Raw genomic sequence first — 25,915 nt, forward strand, 5'->3', positions numbered from 1 at the left:
AATATTAACAATTGATCGGTTTAGGTTTTAAATTTCATCTGTCAATCACTGTGTCAGGCAGATGAATATGTCCAAGAGTCAACCAGTTCACGATATGGATATTATTGCCTCGATGAAAGTTAAATGCAGGCTGAAGAAATGGTGCATTTGCATGCTCCCCTCCCCATTACTTATTATAGTTTCTTTGTTTTTTGTTAGTTTTAACGGTCCTTTCAACACACTGCTGGCTATCATGCCGAGGAAATGGGAGCTAAGTTTCTTTTTGAAGGACGCCACTGAGGCTGCCGGTCCTGGCTGGCCTGGGTGGGTATCGAACCAACGACCCTTAGATAAAATATCCGACGCTCTACTAACTGATCTACCGATGCCCGCCCTTACCCCCTCCTTTGTATAATGTGACAATGTCCTTTTTGTAACGTTCATTAAAAATAGGCAGCATCGAAAGAAATGTTGAGATAATACATAAATGTGTATACTTCTTGGGTCGCTGAGAGGATTTCTGGGCTCTTGGAAAGATTCTCCAGTTAGCCGTTGGCCCCTATGAATTACAACAAAAAATATTCTTCTCTTCGGCGGTGGCCCCCCTGATACTTTGTAAATTATATAACTGGGCTCAGTGCATTTTTGGGTGATGACGAAGTACATGAGTTTGATTTGCAGTGATACGTGCATACGTGATGCCATGACATGTCATATTTCCTTCATCATGACAGGGGGAGGTGTTGGTGGCGATTCCATACGTCAGTCAGAGAAGTACAGCCACCTCCAGAGAGCCAGTTATTAAGGCTTTTATAAATGGTCACTGGAAGGAGATTGAAACAACCGATACAGTCTTTGACAGTCACAAAGTAAGTCAGGATTATTCCTCAATTAAACCTCATATGATTCTTAATACACGAAGCATGAATGAAATATTAGAATCATTCACGTCACATTAACACTCCAGCGACATCGCAGTTTCTTATACTACATGAATGAATGAAAATAATATTTGAAAGTCACATGATGCCACAAAAGTAAAATCAAATGATAATTGGACTTGTTTAATTTTACTGTGATGGTCTCATAAAACGTGCAATTACAGTGAATCCTGTCTACGGTAATATTAATGTCCCTTGAATGTGTTGCTGATTACTACCAAATATAACTGATTGTTAAAGAGTTTTGATGAGGTTCATTTTACGTTTTTAACGCACATTTCAAAAGAATTATGGTTTTTTTTACCGCAGCTACGCTCTTTATCTGGCTATATGATTGAGACACACAACTTTACAAAAGGTGTTGTGTAATTAATTTGACTAAAGAGACCCAAAAGTTAAGAACAAATTAAAGTAGGATTATAAAATGTATTGACCACGTACACGACAGTCGTGAACACATGTTTTACAGGCACGTAGACCACCATCATCGTACATGCATCATTCTATACTGGTTTGCTTCATTTGTTACTAACATATAATCTTTCCAAATACATAAATTGATTGTAGGCTATGCTTAATTTTTTTAAAAAGTTCATATGAAACACGCAAATTGGGATGGTTAGTCTCACATAATAGGTGTCCTCTTTTGTTTCAAGAATAAAGGAATAGAGGGCTACTATTTGTTATGTTTCATACCTTTATAAACATAAGCGCAATTTTCTTCATGGATTCTCTGTGAAGCACACAAATAATTGCACATAACGGTGGATAACTTGAGTGAAATTACAGGAATGTTGTTCAGATTTGCAGTAACCGCACATTCTGCAGTTATACATATATAACTCTTTGATAGGAGTATAGGATTCCCCAAATTAGCATACAATACAGTCAACATACATAGTATGGACCTATTATAAACATCACAGACCAAATGTATAAAATATATTAACCGGTCGAGAGACTGTGGGACTATATAGGGTACCTTTAAACATACCATGATCATCAGGCAATTAATATCCGTTCAACGAGAAAGTGGTCGCGACTTGCACATCACACGAGTGTGGATATTAAGCCCACCTTTGCAGATTTATGCATTGAGTTACAAAACTGTTCCCTTGCCTTTGATTCAGCGTTCTGCAGAAAGTTATAGACCTGTTCCCTTGTGTTAAAACAATGTAAGTAGCAGGACCCGTAGGCACTTTAATTTGCTTTGTGACTTTGTTCCTTCAGCTTCTGATTATATTTCATTTTAAATTTTTAAGCTGTATAAAGTTAAAATGCTAGAATAACAAAATTGCAAACGAAAACTCTGAATTGTTCCGTTTTCGAAATTTTAGTGAATGTTTACAATGGCTATCGAAGACTACTGAAATCTTCGTAGAAGGGAACTATGTAATCGTTGGGTACACTTTGTTTTTAAGAATAAGTAAGACTGTAATTTTCAAGATTTATTTTCTGGTGTCGTTCAAACATATACCTTCAGTATTTTCCAGCAGTCAGTGCAAAGCGTTTTAAAACTATGAAGAATGGCCTGTTTTTTTTTATATTTTTATTTAAAATTAGAAGTTTGTTGGTCAGTCAGCTGATCGAGAAAGTGATATGCTGGTATCATTAATATGTGCTTGCTTAAAAATGTTCCAGGATTTGAAGTTCGCTCAGATAGAAACTCCATCGCTTACAACATTTGCTGTTTTCACAAGGCTGAAGCGGGACTATGTGTCTGTGTCCAAACGAGGCGGGAAAGTAACATCATCTGTAGATCAGAGAATTACAATTACCGTTCCAAAAGATGCCATCAAAGGCAAGGATCTAATGTTGATGGAAGTACGTAACTTTTTACGCATTGGAGGAATTTTTCTATCCTACGTAAATGTAATACATTAGTTATGACATTAATTTTCTTGAACGAATATTCCTTACCTTTCTCATTCGAAAGAAATATTTCGTAATTTCTACCAGGTTGTGTTTTTCCTGATTTAACTTTCAAAACGTTTCTTTATGAAAACTCAATAAAAGGTTCTAATTGTAATTCAGGATTTGCTGTCCTCTGTGAACATATTTTTCTTTTTATGTATAAGAATAAAAAAGATGAGAATTAAGATATTTTCAAAATTTGATCCATCCCCCAATTGCTGCAAGGATATATTATGTTTTGTACATGCAGGTACAGCCAGTTGATACTGGTTCGGTAAATGAAATAAGGCTTCGAACCCCGGCGTGTAGAGGTCTTTTGGCTGCTAGTCCTATCATTCGGACCAGCTGGGAGTCCTCCGAGTTCCAGAAACCTCTCACCGTGAGTCAAGGATTTCACCTGTTGTACCGTAGTCTTACTGTTAGTAACAGTGGATTTTAAGTCTAATTTACGTGTGGTTTTTATTATACATCTTAACAGATCTGATACATTTGCCAAAAAAATTTAAACGTTATAGACTTGAATGAAGTTTATTTGGCTGCGGGAAGACTAACTGTTTACAGGATCTTAGGTGAATGATATATTGTCAACTTGCACATCTTTTCATAAAAAAATTTACAAATCTTTGTAGCTGAAAATAGGTAATGATATAAAGATATATAGTAACTCAGTTACTATATCCAGTACAATGTACATTTAGATAACTATTCCTTGTCCACCAAACCCGGCCCGAGCCAAGAAGCTAGCGGCGATGAGGAAGCTGAAGGAGGAAAAGATGAAGAACCCACCGAAGGTGGTGATAAAACTGCCACACGAGGAAGAGAAAGAGAAAGAAGAAAAGAGGAAGAAGATAGAGGAGCTCCGACAAGCCCAGAAACAGCAACAGGGACAGGGACAGCAACCGGAGGGAGAAGTGGTAGAGAAGAAACAGGCCAGATGGTACATGGGAGAATACGGCAGTAATGAAGGTAATATATTTGCATTGTAGAAAGGTACAAAAGTCGTGTGCCAATCGGATAACTGTATTGTCACAGGAATTGGACGAATTTTGTCTGACGTTCACATCTAACTCTCACGCAAAGCACATCACTATATAGCAACAAGTGAACGTGTCGTACACTAAACTGACTTAGCTTCATAAAAAAAGCCAAGAACGATGAGAATTTACCAAACGTTTTATCAAAAATATGAAAATGAAAAACATATATCGGACGCAAATTTTGCCCACAACACTAACTTAACTCACCATTATTCGATGAGAAATCGTTTGTTTTATGTTTTTCGTTGTCTGCAACGTACACATTCTGTGTCATGATGAATGTTTGGAATATTATTTTACGAATGCGCCAGTAAAAGGGAGTGGTCTGCACTTGAAAGATCTTAAATATCACGTTGTAACGATCGATGGCAGACGACACGAAATGTCAACACAGCAACGACAGCTGGCTATATAATTCTATCGGAGAAGTGAAAATAAGAGTCCTTGAGCCTACACATTCTTGGTTCATGAGCAAATGTGAATTATAAGGAAATAAGGGAAAACAGCCATTGTGAACGGAGCGGGATTACCGATGCTGGGGGAGATCTCCAGCTTCTGAGATTTGTGAGGCAAAAGAGAACACTGAGATTGAGAGTGATTACGTATAATTCTAATCAATATGCACCTGAAAATGCATCCACTAGGATGTTCATTAAGAGGCATGCTTGCTTGCCTCTTTGACCAAGTTCACAGTCATAAAAAATGCTCATTACGTTTTTTATTTTCTTTGTATATGTTTAATAATCTACTGTATAGATTTGCTTCATATTTGAGATGAATTACTATGATGCTGAGACAGTTCCCGCGTACTTACTCCTTTCCTTTGGTATAAAGATCGCTGTCAGAGAAAACCTGCGTTGAAATATTAACAGACTCTTCGTACCTGGAATGAATCATAAAATGCTAAGACGATTCATTCCTTAGCACGCAATATTTGCCCCTTTGAGCATGAGGCCAAGGTCACAGTCATACTAAATTTGCGTTAAGGTTTTGATTAAATATTTGTCATTTGTTTATATGTCGTAAACCCTTTGATGGACTGTGTTCAATATCAACATAAATAATCATCAAATTTAAACGATTTATTACGTGGCACGATTACTCAACCTTTTGACATCGGGGTCAAGGTCGCACGTTTTACAGCAATGCTTGAACATATGATTGACTTTGATGCCTTGGCATTGTTTTTACTTTCATCATGTATACTATACTGCTTGGAGTATAGGTAAAGCTCAAACAGTCTCATAGCTACACATGGACAGTGAGAGCGTGTGCTTTCTATAATTTGCCGCTCCTTGGTTGTGTACGTTTGCAATTGCCTGGTGATTTCATCGTCGATTTGTTGACATCGTGACATAAGTGTGTGACGAACAATATATTGGGATACATCTCTACGTTATTTAAATGCTATATCATCTACCATACCATTCAGGTTTCTGCTCGAATCTTTATTTCTGTTTACTTGTTTGTATCTTTCTTTAAAAAAGATATATTATTATTTATTAGGAGAACAAACAAAAAAACTCGTGTGTAGCCACGATTTCATTTATCAATTTGTTGCGAGGGCATGCAGGTTTACATTCACAGCCTATACAGATTTTGCCTTTTCTTAACACATTATTTTTAACATAAATAAAAATTGAAACGGATGAGCTTAAAGGCGCTGATTTTGAAACACCTGTATTTAATGAAAGGAAGATGTGCGAGTGTATGTGATTTGGATTTTAAACGTAGCTTTAACAATTTTTCAGTCATGTCGCTACGATGTCTGCAGTGTGGCAGTTTTTAGTGATGTCTTGCACTGGTGCATCATGCTGCAGACATGAAGCATGATGTCCCACCCCGTCACATTATCCCGACACCAGGCCGACCAGTCATAACACTAACGTCTTAATGCTGATCTCCTAGCGAGGCATCTGTTAGTATGCTTTTTAAAAGATTTTGGTATTAATCTGCCGGGGTTCGAATCCGCGACCTCCCGCACACGAGGCGGACGCTCTAATCACTAGGCCACCGGAGCGGCCAGAAAAGAAGATTGTAGTAGTTATTTTAATTCTTGAGATTATTTTCCAGGCATTAATATAAGACAAAGGGCTCATACTTAGTAAAGGAACGCATGCAAAGGACTAATTGTCAAATGAAACTATATATATATATATATATATATATATATATATATATATATATATATATATATATATATATATATATATATATATAACAATTGTTCGTATATTTTGGCTTGTTTGCTGTTTATTACTGTTTTTCACTATTCTTTATTTTGGTCGTAATATACCGACATATTCTCATAATCCTTTCTCTCTACATACTGACGAAATTAGGGTGGTTAGGGTGATTAGGTACGAATTGTTGTTTGAGTATGCTCGACGAGAAGTTCTCAATACAAAACACTCAATCATATAAAACAAATTCAGATTTTAAAAATTCCCTACTACCTAACGGTGCCAAGACTCCATAATTCCAGTTCAGTAAATTAAACAGATGTTACTATTTATTTTTAGACGATGAGAATGACCATCTGTACTTGGTCAGTGGGAGTAGTTCTGACAGATGGACTGTGATTCCTGAGGTCAATGTCATTCAAGTTAAACTTGACCTTCTTCAGTTTGACCTCGATCGGCCTCTCGATAGGTACCGTGTCCTTCTGTCTATTCTGTTTGTTTTTGTTTCCTTAAATACACAAGCAACTAATTTTTTTAAAGATGTTGTCATCTTATAATGTATTCCATACAAAGTGTGAAAAGTACGACATCATTAAAAACGAATGATAACAGAACTCTCTACTTTATAAATTTAAATGTGAAAGTTTCGAAATACTAATACAACTACTACTGTTAAGAACAACAAATACAGCAACAATACAACAACAACAATAATGATCATACTACTACTACTTTTACTACTATTACTACTACTACTACTACTACTAATAATAATAATAATAATAATAATAATAAAAATAATAATATACTTTTGGGATAATAAATTTGGTTCATTATCAACCAATCTTACATATAGTCCTCAAACTATATATATTAGTTGAGCGTCTGATATATATGTAGGTTTGAAAGATTGGAAAGTAGTTGGGATAGTCAAGTAAGTATATATACTATCATATATAAGTCACGAAGAGCGATTTCTTATGTTCTGTTTGTACGACTGTAAAAGACTTTTTCGTCTATTTGCTTTATCCTAATGAGAGATTATATTTTACATGTTACAATTAACATAACATCAAAACAATATTTGAATGTGAAAATGTGTCCCCAACAAATGGCACAAAAAGCTTAGTTACGTTATTTTATCGAGCAGGAACGTTTCAAATTGCATTCCTGGTTTGTACGTGCAATCATTAAAATAATTTATCCTAGTCAATTAAAAAAATGACCTTGGTCAATTGACGCTATTATCCAGGTTTAAATAAATTCATGTGTGAATATAATGCAGTATGTTTGATGCATTCTTTCAGTTTCATGGTTCTGCGCACACGTACGAACGTGGAACCTGATCAAGTGGCTCCAATGGCTCATCAACTGACGGGATTATTGACTCAAAAATTTGCGCAAGTAATACTTAAACAAAGGTAACTATTTCATTTCTACGCTACTCCAATGCTAACGTCAACATTATAGATCAAAAACAAAGCTAACTATTTCATTTCCACGCTGCCCCAATACAAACATCAACAGTGTACATCCAAAATAAAGGTAACTATTTAATTTCCACGCTACCCCAGTACTAACGTCAACAGTATAGATCAAAACAAAGGTAACTATTTCACTTACACCCTACCCCAATACTAACGTCAATAGTATAGATCCAGAATAATGGTAACTATTTCATTTCCACGCTACTCCAATACTAACGTTAACAGTATAGATCCATAACAAAGGTAACGATTTTATTTCCACGCTACCCCAATACTAACGTCAATAGTATAGATCCAGAATGATGGTAACTATTTCACTTCCACGCTACCCCAGTACTAACGTCAACAGTATATATCCAAAATCAAGCGTACATCTACAGGCTGCGTGATGGTTTCTGATTAGATCTTAAATATCAACTCTTTCCAATTCTGATACGAATGATGGTGACCTAATGGTTAAAGCGTCCGCCTCGGATGCGGAGGTAGCGGGATAGAACTCCGGCCGAGTCATTCCAAGACTTATAACAATGGTACTAGCAGCTGCCTCGCTAGGCACTCAGCATTAAGAGGTTAATGTTAGGACTGATCAACCTGGTATCGGGATAATGTGGCTGGGTGGAACATGATGCTACATGTCTGCGACATGATGCCCCAATACTAGACATCACTATAAAATGCCACACTGCATACATCGTAGCGATATGACTGAAAAATTGTTAAAGCTACGTTACAAATCCAAATCACACACACACGCACACTTAATACGACTGAAATGATGCATTGTTGTACAGTTCATGTCATAATTTACCTTATTCATTAACGTCGCTTGATCTCAGTATTTAATTTGTTATTTATTTACTGTCTGCTTCAATTTACATGGTTGCTGAGCACTTTCCGAGTGTCTTACTTATTATTTTTTTTCCAGAAATGTTTTCTCAGTTTGACTACGAAAACTATCCTAAAATGATCACAATTATTTTAAAAAAGGACCTATTTACTTTATCTTTCAAATGCACATTAGTTGTTGGATTGCTTTTCAATTGAATAACTTTGATCTATTTTAAATAATGTTAAATTCCATTCCACTTTTCTTATGTACTCCGAATAACGTACATTGGCATATATCCTAAAATTAGGAAATGTTGCCTGATGTTGCACGTTTTTTGCAGGAGTGACGACCCATTTGACACCATATTGCAAGTCGTACACGTAGCCAAGACGGACAAGACTCTAAAAAAGTTGTCAGATGAAGGATATGACGACGGGCCGGAGCCCAGCCCCGCCGTGGCTATCAATGAGGGGGACGTGATCGAGGTTAGTTTCCGAGGAAACGTAAAGAGTACTGAGGATGAGGATAAACTGAAGTTCGTGTATAATTCAAACATGGAATCAGAAACCGAATTTCAGGCGTCCGAGGTTGATAGGTATCTACAGAAGAATTTTCCCATGTTCAGGGGGGTTGTTGAGGTGTACAAGAAATACCCAGTCAGAAACAGCAAAAAACTCAGGCGACGCGATTCCATGGAGGAGATGGACACCACACCAGTGGAGACGAAGAAAGAGCTGTTGTGTGAACTCCCGCTCACTGTTCCAAAGGTAACATTTCTTTCTGTAGCATTTTCTACGAATCCGCGGAAATTTGACTGATTCGTTGGTGGAGAGGTAATAGAATAAGGTAAATCTGAAACTCTTGAATAAGTCGTAGCTGAGTGTCTCGGAGTTCATCAGTTATTGCGAAACCATGGTTTGAATCAAGACATTCTTTATTCTAATATGTGTATTACATTCTTTTTTATTTCGTTTTCAAAAGGAAATAGTATGCGCAAGACGTACAAATGAAAACACTTGAATAGTCTAAATGATCACTTTGGATACGTCATCCATATTAATGTCCTTAATTTGGTGTTTAAGCAAAAGCGCTCGTAAGTAAAATGTTCAGTTGTAAATTTCAGTACCACGTGGAACCAAACAAATCTCCTAAACGTGCGCCGATCACGATAGTGAATGACAGAGACCCGATTAATGAACAGCTGATGCGGCAGCTGGCCGAGGAGATGGGAGACGAGTGGAAAACTGTAGCATACCTGCTTAACGTCAGCAAGGCTCGCGTTCAGGCCATTCAACGTAACGTTAACGTCTACGATCAACCTGAAGAGGACGCCCGATTCGACATGCTTATGACATGGCTGAAAAAGACGCCTAAAGCTACGGACAAGGTATAATTCCACCTTGTCTCAGATATAAAGTGACTAGATTATTAGATTTCCCAATGTTTAGAACATATTGCTCTGTATATAACATGTCCGTATGATCAGCGAAACTGGAAATATTTTCCTTATATTCTCGTTATATAAATTAGGAAACGAAATGTTTTTATTGCTCATGAATACAGCCTGTTGCGCGCTGAATGAGTGATTCGATAGTAGGTTGTAGCAATGGTCTGCTACTCTAATATTTACTTCTATGCTTTTATTGTCTCTCATAGGGCATATATGAAGGCGTTTGTAAGATAATTAACCTTGAAGAAACGTCAACGAAGCCATTGACAACATAATTTCTGCTATGACAGGATTCTGAATTGGGACGTAACAGCATTGCTTAATCGTCAACGCTACATACTAAAGAGATACTATCCTAATTAAGATAATTATATAAGTAAACTATAGCAATATGCTAATTTAATGTTAGTCTTATGTTTTATATTCACACACACACACACACACGCACACGCACACGCACAAACACTTGCGTCAGGCTATGGCTTAGTACTATTAATGCAGTTTATCAAGGTTAAAATACCTAATTTTGATGGATGATTTTTTTATTCATATATTTGATATTGAACGTTTATTGTGAAATTAAAGAATTCCACATTATTAGGGCGCAGGGTGATATATGATTCCTCACCTCTGTGGTGATTTGGCTATAGTTATCTAGGCGATGATTGACCAGTGTGTTATGGCCCAGATTGAGCAAACAATAAAACAAAATATTACATTAATGGTGGAATAATTAAAGACCTGAGCAGAGATATACTATACTGTAGAAAAATGTAAAATATAACAATTTAATCAATCACATAAACAAAATGACAATTGAACATGACATTTGGATGATACACTTTCTTTTAGAATTAGAATCACAAAATTTATTCGAAATGAAATTAGCCGTTATATTATACCGATAAAACAAATTTCATAATAGAATCGAGTGAATGGTAGAAAACAAAATTACAGGAGTGTCAGCATAACATAGTTGCTTCCATGCTTTCCAAATCACCATTGGTGACAGGTCAGCGTTGTTGTATTTATTTTCCTTTTCCTTCTCTCTCTCTCTCTCTCTCTCTCTCTCTCTCTCTCTCTCTCTCTCTCTCTCTGCCCAGCCTCTTCGTGTCCTCACCTGTAACTTGGTTGCAGTCTGTTCCAACTGTAAGGTGAACAGGTATGGAGCTATTATTTGCTTGTGCTTTTTTGAGACTCGCTCCCTTTTCAATGAGCCCAATCTTTATGTCCGTGTCCCTCAAATTTTTCAGGCCTCATCCCTTTGACTAGAGAAGTACTTTTTAATGCTCTCTGAGCCAGCTTCCCCTTCCCAAAATAAACTTGGATTGCCAACTTTCGCAAGGAATTTTTTAAAGCCTTGAATTTTTTTATGGGAAACACACTCATTCGTTCAGCTTAGCCAAGCAGGATTAACTCTCTTTAACAGACAGAATTTTAACGCTCCCATCAAAGTTGGGATTACTCCCTCTAGTCTACCTTTATTAATAACTATTCTTGGAAAATATCACTTTATGACAGCTGTTTTAAATGGCCCAGGATTTCCCACAATTTGCCTCTATCTTGTCTCAGCTTTGTCATTTCCTCCACTTGATCGTACGGTAACATATCTGTAGAACCATTATCTTAGCGGGTCCTAATTAAAATCCAATCCTGCTCCCAAACAAGAGAAGTTATCCATCGCAAGCTACCAATTTAAGTTGAGTCTAGCCCATATGTCAGTCTTAATGGTTACTTGTCATGCTGACCACGAAAGAATGTTTTGCGAAAATATCTACAAAACTGTGCGTCATTTACGCACATAAAATTGTTCAAACATAAATCTAATAATGCTACGAATGGCAACTGAAATAGTAATCTCTCAGCGTTTTTGTGTTTTTCCTATGTATGTATTTATCAGCATCAAACGACCGAGCAATGCAATAGTGTCAATACGGTGACAATTAAAATTAAAGTATTAATCTTTCGAAATTTGGGTTTAATTGGTACCATATAGCCATTATGGTGCTGAGGTTCTGTTACACGCTAATACATACATACGTGCATAACTACACAAATAACTACACACACACACACACACACACACACATCCTTGGACAATTATACTTTTATACTACCGCTAAAAGGCGAGACGTATACTGTTACCACGTTTTCCGTCCATCCGTATGTTGCCTTTTGTTCGTTTTTGGACAGTAACTTTTGTTTTGCACTATCCATCTTTTGTATGCTTACGCTTTAGATAGAGACTTTGACTGAAAGGAGAAATATTTACTTTTTCTATAGTAACTTGAGTTCAAGTGTACGTTTATTGGCCAAACGTAATGGACGGCATGCAAATGGTGTAAGAAATAAACTTATATATTTGGAGGTAAGAATGTCAGAGGTCAAGGTCATGATAAAGCAATAAAGAACGTAATGGTTCCAGTACAGTACGTTTAGTTCAAGATCGCATACCTTGACCAAAGAGTGAGATCAAATCCCGTTCGATAATCTCCAGAAGCAACGATATCCTAGTAGCGCCTACGTTGGGTACTATGAAATACAGGACGTGAGCGTAATGTGCTGTTCACAGTACTCTTGTTGTAGGTTGGAATCTGTGTGTACTTTTCCAACTGTACGTAGTACGAAAATGTATGTCAAACAACAGCCAGTTGGCAACGCATTTGATCTTTGCAAATCAACGTCGCTAGAAAAATTGTTCTGAAAGAAATGAAATTAAAAATAGCAACGGTGTATTATTTAAGAAGTTCTGAAAACCTAGAATTGTTCAGTTTGTTAAAGTGTTCGTAGCATGTGTTAAAAATGAAAAAGAACCTGTACCGTGGTTGTATGTATGTTACACTTTTACTTACAACGCTTTCAGTATGCACACAGACCGTTCTTTCGGACGTAACATTCCCAAGAAGTTTTATATTCTTGCAGAATCATGTAGAACTATTTAAAATTTATTCCAGGTTACCATTCTAAGTAATGCGTTTCTGAGATGTGGAAGGGGAGATCTGGCCGAGGAAATCCGAGCAAGAGACCGCGAGTTTCGCCAGGGACAAGTATCACGCTAGATTGTGATTCGTCAATGTTTTCAACATAAGAGAGCTTGCAGTGAAAGTGAAATTTCAGTTGGATCTTCTTACAGTGTATCGAACATAATGATGCATATTTGGCCCCAATCGCCTTTCGTTAGTAATCGACTCAAATGCTTAATTTTAGAAAATATTTTGTTTTGACTGTTCTGATATCTCCGCCATACAACTGACATCAATATTTCAGGGAGTCAAGCATTGCCAATAAACCATATACATCAGAATGTAGCTTGCTCTTCACCATTGATCCGGATATCGTTAGAGCATGTCACCGATCCCGAAGAAATTTGATTGTTGCGTCAACCAATATTTTTTATATTCAATCATGATATAAATGATACGATACTGAAATTGGTTTGTCTGCCCATCTGCTAGACGTGAAGCCTTTCGGCTTTTAAAACTTCGATACAACAATCTTAAAGTAAACCGAATTTGTCTTGGTCATTGTATCGTACTAAATTTCAACAAATATGGACGAAACTGCCTTAACCTATGCCTTCTGGGTCATGTTGGAGAATTATTTATTTTAACCAAACTTAGCATGTGGGTGTATCTTGAAAAATATTTTGAGACAGGCTTAAGGTCACATCCCATTAATAAAGAGTTTTAAACTTCACTGGCAAGTATCTTGTAAGCATGCAAGCTCAAACGTGTAAGAAAGTATGCTTGTTACCAGATTTGGTATATTGGAGTTTCTGAAGCATATCAAAAATTTCGATACTCATCAGTTTAAAGGAATTAAAAGACCGAAGAAACTGATTCATCATGGACTCTTGGAAATTCCTTTAACCAGTCTAATGAGAGTACATTTGAGGGAATATTGTTTGTGTAAATATGATGTGCATGTACCCAGTAAGATGCTGTGATGAATTTTGTTTTGATTTTTTTTTCTCGAAAATTAATACGTTTTCATACCTTGTACCAAGTAGAGTATATTAACTATGCAATATTGTACTCGCTACATATAGAGTATTCTTGTGAACTGATCCGTCCTTCGCACATCAGTTTTAGTAATGATTCATTTAGTGATGTAAAATTATTTGTATATATTCCATTAGTATTGCCGATATTTTGAAACGTTAATATATTAATAAATATTGTATGTACCTCTTTTGTAATGGTTTTCATAGATGACATGAAAATTCAATCTAATTAGTAAATTTCCAGATGCATGCAAATTGTAGTATAAATGTATGATTTATACATTTTAGCCGATAATAATATTTTAGTTTTGAATATTTAATTTAAAATATGTTTAGTGCACACGAATTTTTATTCTTGTGTGCATTGTAAATAGACTGATTCAATATCTTTTATTAATGCATTTTCAGCGATTGCTCTCTATTTCGATATATATATATATATATATATATATATATATATATATATATATATATATATATATATATATATATATATATATATATATATATATATATATATATATATTCTTTTCTAGTTACCATTTAAATACATCATCATATGTTTGGAATGGACAACAGTGACAAATGGCCGTGTCTGGCTACATAAGACATGTGTACATCATCATATATTGTCTGAGATTGTGGTTTAGAGTGGACAACACTGACATATGGTGATGAATGGATTCATTAGACATTAATACAGTGATGGTACACCAAAGCTTTATTTTTTTATTATTTATAAAAGTTGTATTATTCAGTAAAGTACGTTATAAGCACTTTCTTTCACAGCTTGCATCCGCAGTATCATTCGATTACATAAATATAGAAAAATTCCTTTGATTACTCTTTTGTATTAAAACAGAACATCATGGTTTCTATTAGCCATATTTTATTATATACTTTGGTGCCTTATTTCGCTTCATATATAGACGTCTTTGCCACTTATAGCTACATTTATCAGTGCTTACAAAATGGCGGAATACTGTATACTTCGTGAAGCTTACGAAGTAAATATGACATCCCTGTAATATATGCAACAAGGAGGAAACTAGTGTTTCTGTGTGATAAAATGGCCTATAACTACGGTACGGTTTTAGAAGTCGGGTCCACCCCCTCCCGGTGTGATAAGGTTCAGAAAAATAAAAAGAAAGGATGAAGCGTTGATAAGAAAACAAGTAATTCAAGCGCACGCTCTTTTGATCCATTAAGTTGGCTATATATATATATATATATATATATATATATATATATATATATATATATATATATATATATATATATATATATGGTACACCGTTCCTTAAAATTTCCCTCCCCAAAATCTAACGAGATAATTCTTTCTTACTATTGAAACTACGTCTTCTTTGCCTCCAAAATAATGTGTACATTCTCGGTGTCTGAAAGTTAAATTAATTATTTCTAGAAGTGGTTTTTTTTATTTCTTCTTTTATTTTTTATAGAAAGTAAATGTTAATACCACCAATGATTCTATAAAAATCGGAATAAATTCGTTTTAGTTACTTTAGTAATGCTATCCATTTGCTTTTGGTTTATTTTTGAAAAATGCATTAGGGTTTTTACTTCAATCTCTTCAAGCAGATCTGACAAAATTGTTGTTGTTGTGGGGTTTAACACCATTTTTCAGCACACGATAGGCTATGCATGGTGGCCAGTATTAATGGTGGAGGAAGAACCCGGGAAACCCCCGGGAAAACCACCGACCCACGAGAAGCTACTGACAAGTTTTCTCACATACCCACAAAGTTAACTTAGTATTAGTACAAACGTTGCTTCTTTATATTCGTCCAAAAAACCATAGTTCAGTCTTGACGGGTAGTGAGTTTTGACAGTACACTGCAGGTTTTTGTCGCATTTATACTTACTCCGCTATCTGTGATACGCGTTCGATTTCTCTTACTCTCTGTGATATAAATATTTTTTGTGAAATATATGTTGGAATAATTATACAATTTCTGCTGTATGCTTTATATTTCAGACAGCTGTACCGCTGTTATAGCTAATAAAAGGCATGAAACCTGTGTTGATTTGATTTATAGATTCAAGTTCAAGCTCATCAAATCTGATGTTATAAATTGGTCCGTATGCTTACAACATATGAAGCAGAATCTCTATTGGCTTTTACAAGCCACCATTTAAATTAATAATTTCAGTTACATTTACGATTATCCGTACAGGACAAATTACAAACATGCATTGTGTGAAATCAATACAGTAGTACGTATATTAACACATGACTTAACAGAGCACATACATAAATAAATTACAAAACTACATTGCATTGAATCAATACAGTAGTACATATATTAACACATGATCTAGAAGAGCACATACGTTGATGAATTACAAACATTTCATGCAGTCAGTACATTAGTACATGCATTAACACATGGCCTAATAGAGCACATACATAGATACATTACAAACATACATAACATCAATGCAGTAGTGCATATATTAACATAGAATTGCTCTGTATGAGTGTGTATTTTGTTTAAATACGAAGAAAGATGAATTTGGGGAGCCACATTTTTGCTTGAGAAGCCACCTTGGACACAAATTTGACATATCATATTCTCCATGTATCTACCAAGTTTCCAAATATTAACCATTTTGAAAAGTCAAAATTAAGTTTCTGTATAATTGTCATGGAGGTCACATCAGAAACTACTGCATTATTGCACTAGAGCGACAAAATCTTTTAATACAAAGTGTGTTAAGGCCTGAAGACACAATTTTTCCATGTATTTAGCGGGTTAACGCAAATGTTCATCCGTGAATTAAGAGGTTTAAATTGATTTATCCACCTCATAATGTCAAGGTAAAACATATACACCCTGTTAACATATTTGAGGCAACTTGACAATGGCACAAAATGAAAACTAAAATCGCACTGTTATCAAACAGAAAATGCAGACATCGTATTGATACGACTGAAAAATTGTTAAAGCTACGTTAAAAATGCAAATCACACACACCTACACACACAAATATGAGCAACAACATAAAGATGCTGAAAACTTGAAACCCCGAAAGTATTTAAGTTACACTCAAATTTAAAAAATAAACCTTTTATCAAAATTAGAATTTTAAATGTTACAGGATGTGCTGTTGAAAATAAAAGGTATACAGATGAAATGAATGCTTTTCTTTACAACCACAACATATTCATAAAAAAGGGGTGGGAAAAACGTATTATGCCGGTCGAAATAAATTTAATGAAACCTATTTTTCTTGTTTCTAAAATGAATTATGTCAGTAACTGCGTAAAGATGGCAATGAATATTTTGCGAAAAAAACACGTTACTTGGTATTGGAATAAGTAATGATCAAAAAATTAAAACATCCCTCTATTACATTGAGCCATACGACTGTATTGTATTTGATGAAATACTTGTATAACGTTTCCATCAATTATGCTTAAAATAGATATGTATGGATAATACCAAGAATAATCTAATGTTATGTACAGACGATATTGTCCAACAAAATCATTTAATGTTGGAGATAGTGACATAGAAAATATAAACAATTACCATTTGTATTGTCTGGACTAAATATTTAAACACCATCATCTTCTGAAAGAAAACAAAGGGGTAACGGACAAGGATGATCAACGGAATTATGCTTGAAACTATTAGTCTCATGTTAGTATAAATAAATTCACTTGCCTCTTTTTCCAAATGCGATAATGTTATTAATTATGTATCAAAGAATTTGTTAAAATAATAGGTTATGAAGTATTGGAAATATTATCCACCTACATTAAAAGCTATGGAGATATGATTGTTGTTCTTATCTACCACTATACAATAAAATCAATAGGAAATAAATGTTTCATAAGAGACGAACCAATCAGTTGTAAAAGTAAAGTTATTCGAAAAAATTATATATATTTTAAAAACTCCAATATTGGCCCTTTGTGTATGTATATATATATATATATATATATATATATATATATATATATATATATATATATATATATATATATATATACGTACAGACCTCAATTATCCCAATCTTTACAATTCTAAATAAGACAATCTCCCAACCCAAAAACAGCAATGAATTAGATTAGAGAAATATTGCTATAATTTGTTAACTCATTTTAAGTAAATCGATATATCAAGAGATGACGAGGCAAACTATTTGTTATATTTCTCCAGCATGTATGACTTTCAGAATTAAAAAAGAAGATCACCACAACAAATAAAAAATAAGCAAGCGAAATTATATTATAACTGTTGTTCATCTCGTTTCAAATCTTAAATTAATATAAATAACAAATTCTCAAAACATCGACGTGAAAAGAGATGAGCTGAAAATTATTCATCACTACATGTATTATATATGTATTATATATGTATTATATTTACTTTTCTGAATTATAAAATAAAATCACTATTAATCCTTTATTTAAAACATGGGGTATGGGTAATAATATCATTATTTTTTAGTTTATTTCTTTTTTCGCTATCAGTGTTTTTAGTTCAGATCAGTATGGTCTAATTCTTGGACAGCTACGATGAGGACAAGTTATCAATTACTCTCCACATCCTTAGAAGCCGAAATATGATCTATTTTCATGCCATTAGGATGCGTCATTCAAAATGTGCCGTCTATGTGCTGACGTTATTGTGTTGTGTTTATTACCCCATTTCGACTGTTGCGGTGGCCTAGTGGTTAGAGCGTCCTCCTCTGATGCGGGAGGTCGTGGGTTCGATCCCCGGCCGAGCCATACCAAAGACTTACAAAAATGGTACTAACAGCTGCCTCGCTTGGTGCTCAGCATTAAGAGGTTAGTGTTGGGACTGATCGGCCTGGTGTCAGGATAATGTGACTGGGTGGGATATCATGCCACATGTCTGCGACATGATGCCCCAGTGATAGGCATCACTATGAACAGCCATACTGCAGATATCGCAGCGATTTGACTGAAAAAATGTTAAAGCTACGTTAAAACTCCAAATCACACACACACGCACATTATCCCATTTATATTGTTTATATGAACAATCAAACGCACAAACTGGACATCACACGATATATTATGCAAATCCACTATGTTCAACATTCGCCTGTTTCATTTTAGAGACATTAAGTTTTTTTGGGCACTGCCAAGTGGTTGTCTGCAATGCTGAATATGCATATTGCGCATGGAGACAATATGAAAACAGTCAGTCCAGGATTCTGTACTTCTAATGGTCTTCATAATTCGGAAATCCTCATTGTCAGATCTCGTGACGATGATTAAGATGCCAGTGCTTGCCGAGTTGGAGCATCCAAGACGTCTTGTTGTGGTTTGGCATGGGGAAGACTGTGTTGTTGATTAGGAGGCATTGTTCAACGCATTGCTTTCGTAGGAAGAGTCAGTTAATGTTTCATTTGCCCAATCCAATTTTGCAAATGACACCTTGCCAAGTTATGTGACATGTACCAGGTCTATAATTGAAGTCGCCAAGGACGATAAGCTTGTCAGCCTTTAGTACTTCTGCAATAACATACTCCAGTGTTCAGATAATTGTCCTTGATCTCGTCTTTGTTGGTCATGGCGGGTGACACTAGGCGCTGATGATAGTCATGAAGCGCGTGAGTGGATTTAAGTGAAGGAAAGTTGCTCAATGTCGCCTTCACTCTTTCGTCCAGGCCTTTCTGAATCTAATCGCACGACAATGTCGAGACATCTGGAGGCAAGTCCGGATGCAGTGGATGCCAATCAACTCCAATTACACCCGCGTTGACGTACTGCACTGTCCACATAGCTCGTTTCACTGGCTTTCACAGCCGAGGGATGAACAAACCTGCTAGGCCACCTGATCCACCAGAAAGAACTTTCCAGAGGGAGCCAGGCGTAGATGTCTACTCTGGGTCATCAGTCACGGGTTGTACCATCTAATGTTACTTATGGTAACAGTCTACCCCAACCTGACATGTAAGGGTGCAACGAGACGCCCAAATCCGTATTGCAATATGCCAAATCCATATTGCAAACACGTAATGAAATTAATAAAATAATCACTATAACATTTACTACTTGAAAAATACATCTCTAAGTGATGTTACCTTGTAAGACTTCAAATGGCAGTCAAATGAACATACAAAAATTAACATAAAAGTGAAACAAGTCTGCAAACACCCGAAACCAGTAAAATTGTAAGCAAATAAAATTCTCACTGCCATTTCTAGTCTGTGTTTTAATTTTTAACTTCACAGGAGCATTAGTGTTAAAGTTTTCACACATTTGTGCTATATTTATTTTAGTTTTTTATCAAGACGCTCCATAAAGTCACTGCATGTTTTTCATGTGGAAAATTAACACAGAGCCTTTTCATGCTGGTTGTGTAATGATGGAAATGTGTACTACTAAGCTATCCGCCATTTCAAACGATCCTCATCCAACGTTATTTGGGATTCTTTCCTGAACAGGTCAACCTCATGCTTCACTCTGTCAGATCTGGATTCGTTTGGTTTATACTGCCTGAAAAATACAACTTCACCCAAAATTGACTCAAGCCCAGTCATAGGAGAGAGAACTGGTTCATCTAAATTAACCTCATGTGCTAAACAAAAAATAAGATAAAATGAATTTCAGTAGACCAACCCCTTTCAGTGATTTCTTTAATATTTACTTGCGTAAATGTAGGAATGAAATAATAAAATGTCAAATTAAATATGGCTTTATTCGTCATTCAAAAATATTACTGGGGGTGGGGGACTGCACAAGAATATTAAGATTCAGTTTTAATGAAAATAAAGTGTCTGGGATCAATAGTACCAAAAGGCCAGCAAATATAGCAATAAAGTAACAAATACTATAACTTACAAGTATCAGCGATTTCTGGCATGGATGAATCTACAAGAAGCTGTGGCTGAGAAGTTGTCCCAGGCTCATGTTTGATGCTGACAGCTTGGTTAAATAGAGATGCTTAAAATGCCAGTTGGTTGTATCAAACGTTTCCTATTCTCTCAAGCACGATGACTTGAGTGCAGGATCTGACTGTGTGTATTCCTGCAGAAACTTCTTGTTCTTCTTATACCAAACAAAATATAGATCGATATAAATGCTTAATTGAGCTAATTCTTGTCGCATTCAGCATGACGAATATACAACAAATTCTAGTGACCAGAAGCCACCGTCAACTTGTTAAGCTGTCAGTGTCATGGTAATAAGTATGGATGTGTACACTTGTAAGTAGTAACTTAGCATTCTGTGACATACAAACAGACTGAAGAACAGCATTGTGGAGTCCTGACTATGTCTCGCTATCGCTAGCTTGACAAAATACAATGCAATTCATTTGAATTAATTCATATAAAATAGTACATGCATTACTATGTTGATACTTTTATTCCGTTTCTGACTTTAATTTTATGTGTAGTAAAATCTTTAGATAGATTAAAAAGTCGAAGTCATTATAGTTATTCGTGGAATACTTACCTGTCATTTTCCCCTGTAGCTAATGTAACGGACAGGAACTTTTACTGGAATTGAAGTATGAGTGATACCGGAGGTGTCATCACCGAGCTTATAGTTATCGTAATTTCTCGAAGCGGAAGCAGCAATTCATAATGCCCCCGGCAAGAGTAACATCTTCCTCCGACAATGAACTGATGTCGCTGGCGTTGCTTCTCACTTCCTTAGTAGCTAACGCAGCTAAAACAGCAGACTGCAATTCCAGGAAACTTTCAATCATGTATACATTGGCGTTCCACCTGGTGCACACGTCTTGAATCAGTTTTACGTTTATGTATCTGAGTATTTAGTTTGCCTTTAAGTACCTCATCAGCTGTATTGCTCTTGTTAAAAATGATGCAATCCTTCGAATACGACCAAGAATTCTTGACATGTCATTGATACTTTACGCTTTGCGCATTACTTTGTTTTTCGCTTTGTGCATTGCTAGGTTTTATGCTTTGCGCATTGCTAGGTTTTACGCTTTGCGCATTGCTAGGTTTTACGCTTTGCGCATTGCTAGGTTTAGAGTGTGAGCATAACAGCCCATATGAGGGTTGCATCCGGACGACGTAGTATCCAAATCCATATCATGCACATTTATCATCACTAAAAGAAGATTCCTCAATAGTATCCACTAATACTTTAGCCATTTTCAAGCTAGCGTGAATCTCTGGAAGTTCTCCAGTCTGTAGAACGAAAAGCTTCAGCTCCCAGTCCTCATTTAAGATCGAAGCAGTAATATTCATATACTATTTGGTGGCTCTACTGGTCCAGCCATCTTTGGTAAGTGCTACAGGTACTGTCATGAGACTTGTTTTAATCAAGTCTCTGCAAACTTTATACGTTGTCCGGCACCACCGTTTCGGAGAAGTACTTTCGTGATGGTAAGTCATATCCAAAACCCTAACCATTTCTTTGAAACCATCGTTTGCAACAACACTAAATGTTTGCAGATCTTTTACAACAATCTAGAGATGGCAGTTGTTATGTTCTTGTTCGAACACTTGTGTCTTTATACAAAGAAGTAGGAGCAACTTTTCACCATGGTCAAAGTAGTGATGCTAGTTGACCCAGATGCTGATACTGTCAATCCTATCATCTTGTGGTGCCAAGTTAGAGGGGTACTTAAATTGCTATAACATACTTCAGTATTTCACTTCTTGCATACAGCAATACCTTCTTCAGTTTCACTACTATTCTTTCTTTAAACTGAAATAATTCCCACACTAAACATTTTTTTCTGTTGGGAATAATTTCAAAATCCAGTTTATCAAGAAGATAAATTTATGAAAATTAAAATTCAGGTCTACACACCTGTCAATTAACTTGAAAAATGAGTCGACGTTAATCGACATTTGGAGACAAGAAAAGCAAGCTAATATGACTCAAGCACTTTTATCTGACCGACCATGTGTTACTGACATCAAGTTGGTTACTTATTCCTTATTCCCGGTCGAATAAGGAATAAATAACCAGTTACAGATTGAATCAAATATTTCAACATACATTTGGTTACTTATTCCTTATTCACATCCAGTTGGGTATTCATTCTTGATTCACAGTTCCATAATCAATTGGTTATATATTACTTATTGAAGATTAAAAGCCATTCGGGGCATTCATTGGTGCATTGGTGCATGGGGGCATGCATTGGTGTTATTCTAACCCAGTTAGTGAAATAACAGTGTTCTTTGGTGCCAACTATATAAAGCTGACTAGAGACAAATCACGGACTATGTGGAGGAAGGGGTTAAGGTAATGGTGGGTATACATAATGAGTAATTTGATATAGGATCAATTAGTTGTGCTAGATGTTAGGGTCGCGTTCTGTTGTGCATGGCGCGAAATATTAGTATTTGTGTTCGAAAACACCAACATACAAGTGTGAAATTGGAGATTTCTCTTATGGGGTCATAATGTGCTTAGAGAAGAATTATTTCAAGTATTTACGTACTTAGGAAGCCTTCAATTGACATCGACTGTTGTCTTGAAGTCCTTGGAACTGGGTAAACGAGCGTACGGGTAGGTGTATGAAACAGGCTGAGTGTGAGTCAAATCTAATAACACTTAATGCGAATTAAACCCGTACCTAAACGATTTTGATGTAACTTCTGATGGACAGTTACTATTCAGGAATCTGTTACAACATAAGCCAAAGTCATTAAAAGAATTTGTTTAACCTATTTCCATAAATTGGGGTTACAAAAAAGGGGGGGGGAGTACAGCATTTGCGGCAAAAAGATACTATCTTAGTGATACAGGTGGGCCTGTACGTCTCCTCTTTAAAGAGTTTTGACATGGGCTTTTCAATGACATTTTATCTCTAGGGGATAGTGTCGAGCCACAAAAGAAGTCCTGATGAATCTTATCGAGAGGAATCAGCGAAAAAAGAGGCAGCCTATGGGCACCGGGTTTGAAAAAGACGCACAATTTGGATCGATTGAATATATTGTACTTATTGAACCCTTAACTAAAACATATTGATTTTAACGTCTCTCGGAGAATATTTAGCTAGGGATCCCTTTCAAATGTAGGAAAAGTTTAAATAAAATTCGTCGACCCGATTTCTTGGAATCCGGAGGTTAATATATGATAGCTGTAACAAAGTCCATTAGCAGATTTCCTCTTCAGTCCATATCTGGTTCCTACAGTTCACCACTAACATGATCTTGACATTCATAATTGTACGATATCTTCTAAACAGAGATATGTTTGACTCCCAAAAGCATTTTGACTCTGTTTGTCTAATGCTTGCGGAAAGCTAAGAGTTTTTTTTTTTTTTGTGGATACCAGCAGTATTTAAAACCGTTATAATCTGTGAACAAATTGCAGCCAATATTTAAGATGCTTGAACCTTTACTCGGAGAATTTTGATTTCAACCCGTTTGACAGTCAGCAAAGAGTAACCAATCCGAACAGTAGGAAACCTTAGAAGAAATTTAATTGAGACGATTTCGACGAATTCATGGTTAGATGAAAGAGGTCGAGTACAACATTTGCGATCAAAATATTATACCTTACGTATACGTCTTCTCTTTAGAGAGTTCTGACAATGGACCTTTTTTGATATTTTATCTCTGTCCACCCACGAAGGGAGTCCTAACGAATATCGTCGATAAGAAACAACGATGGGTACCGGGTATGAAAAACACTAAAATTTTCAGAGATTGTTTCAAACTTTTGCACGAATTGAACCTCTACTAATAGGATTTTGATTACAACGCCTCTTGGATATTATGTAAATAACAGAACAAAGACGTGGTAGAAAATTCGCGGCTAGATAAAGTTAGTCGAGCACAACACATGACGGAAGACTTTATATTACCTGTATATTTGAGCTAATACGTCCCTCGTTATACAGTTTTACATCGACCCATCTTTGATATTGTCATAAATTTGGATTATCAGCCATTTGCATGTAGCTCTCCATTTTATGGATTTCATAGATTTAAGTGATAACTTGGTTGATATTGGGAAGTAGGTGTCCCCAGCCCGACTAATTAGCCAATTGCTAGGGGAAATCGTCACAAATTGCAGTGTTGATGAGATTCGAGGATGGCATGGTTTAATTTTATAGTGAGTTCAGATCAGAGTCTCATTAATGTCCCTGGAGATGAGTAGTACCTAATAAAACCTAACTGTGTGGAACGATTATGTGAGTCCATGTGCAGTATTCGTGATGGGTGACTGGTAAATTGTAGAATATAGCAATTCAGATGGGACGTTTCCGTTGTCTGGAGATGTCTTGTGTTGTTGTTATAATGATATATATGGTGCAAGGTTATAGGCGAAATTAGGTAAAATAGTTCCCTGTATAGTGTGTTTGAGGTGTATATTTTCAAGGCGTGAAATACTACCGATACGTTACGGAAATGGAATAAGAAGAAACAGTGCAATTGTGATGTTGTGGAAAAAAGAGCAAAATAAGGGTTGCCTTAGTGGGTACCGGGTATGAAAAACACGCAAATATTAATAAACTGTATAAATAGTTTGCATTCATGGGAACCTTACTTGGGGGATTTTGATTCCAACGCCTCTTATACTGTTTCGAAATAAGGCCCCTTTCTAATAGCAGAAAAAGTTTAAAGAAAATTCGTCGAGCCAATTTCGAGAATTTCGCAACTAAATAAAAGGAAGTCGAGCAGATCACATGCCGTAAGATTATATACATGTGGGCCATTACGTCCACTCTTTATACAGCATTGACATGAAGCCTCCATGGATATTTTATCTCTAGGAGATAAGGTCCAACTACGAAGGAAGTCCTGACGAATTTCGGAGACGAAACAGCAAAAAAAGAAGCGTTTTAGTGGGTACCGGGTAAAAAAAACCCACGCAAATGTTAATAAACTGTATCAATAGTTTGTACTCATAGAAACCTTACTTAGAGGGTTCTGACTCCAACACTTCTTATACTGGTTCGAAATAAGCCCCATTCTAACAGCACAGAAAGTTTAAAGAAAATTCGTCGAGCCGATTTCGGGAAAATCGCGACTAAATAAAGGAAGTCGAGCAGATCACATGCCGTAAGATCGTATCGTACGTTTACATTTGGGCCATTACGTCCACTCTTAACCGCTCCGGTGGCATCGCCTCCATCACCTCGATATAAAAT

At 36.0% G+C, this 25,915-nt stretch overlaps 1 protein-coding gene across 1 annotated transcript in view; it reads left to right on the forward strand.

The window, feature by feature from the left end:
* Positions 1-15,862, forward strand: part of LOC149794093 (death domain-containing protein 1-like) — a 108,634-nt gene extending 92,772 nt beyond the window's left edge. The window contains exons 6-14 of the mRNA XM_089968050.1: positions 714-848; positions 2,562-2,744; positions 3,085-3,213; positions 3,533-3,800; positions 6,394-6,523; positions 7,362-7,475; positions 8,711-9,137; positions 9,494-9,757; positions 12,775-15,862. Coding sequence (XP_089824176.1) covers positions 714-848; positions 2,562-2,744; positions 3,085-3,213; positions 3,533-3,800; positions 6,394-6,523; positions 7,362-7,475; positions 8,711-9,137; positions 9,494-9,757; positions 12,775-12,879 — 1,755 coding nt within the window. The 3' untranslated portion in view covers positions 12,880-15,862. The remainder of the gene's footprint in view (positions 1-713; positions 849-2,561; positions 2,745-3,084; positions 3,214-3,532; positions 3,801-6,393; positions 6,524-7,361; positions 7,476-8,710; positions 9,138-9,493; positions 9,758-12,774) is intronic.
* The last annotated feature ends 10,053 nt before the right edge of the window (positions 15,863-25,915 follow it).

The sequence above is a fragment of the Sinohyriopsis cumingii genome, chromosome 8 (assembly GCF_028554795.1).
Source record: "Sinohyriopsis cumingii isolate HCF-2022 chromosome 8, ASM2855479v2, whole genome shotgun sequence".
Lineage (NCBI taxonomy): Eukaryota > Metazoa > Mollusca > Bivalvia > Unionida > Unionidae > Sinohyriopsis > Sinohyriopsis cumingii.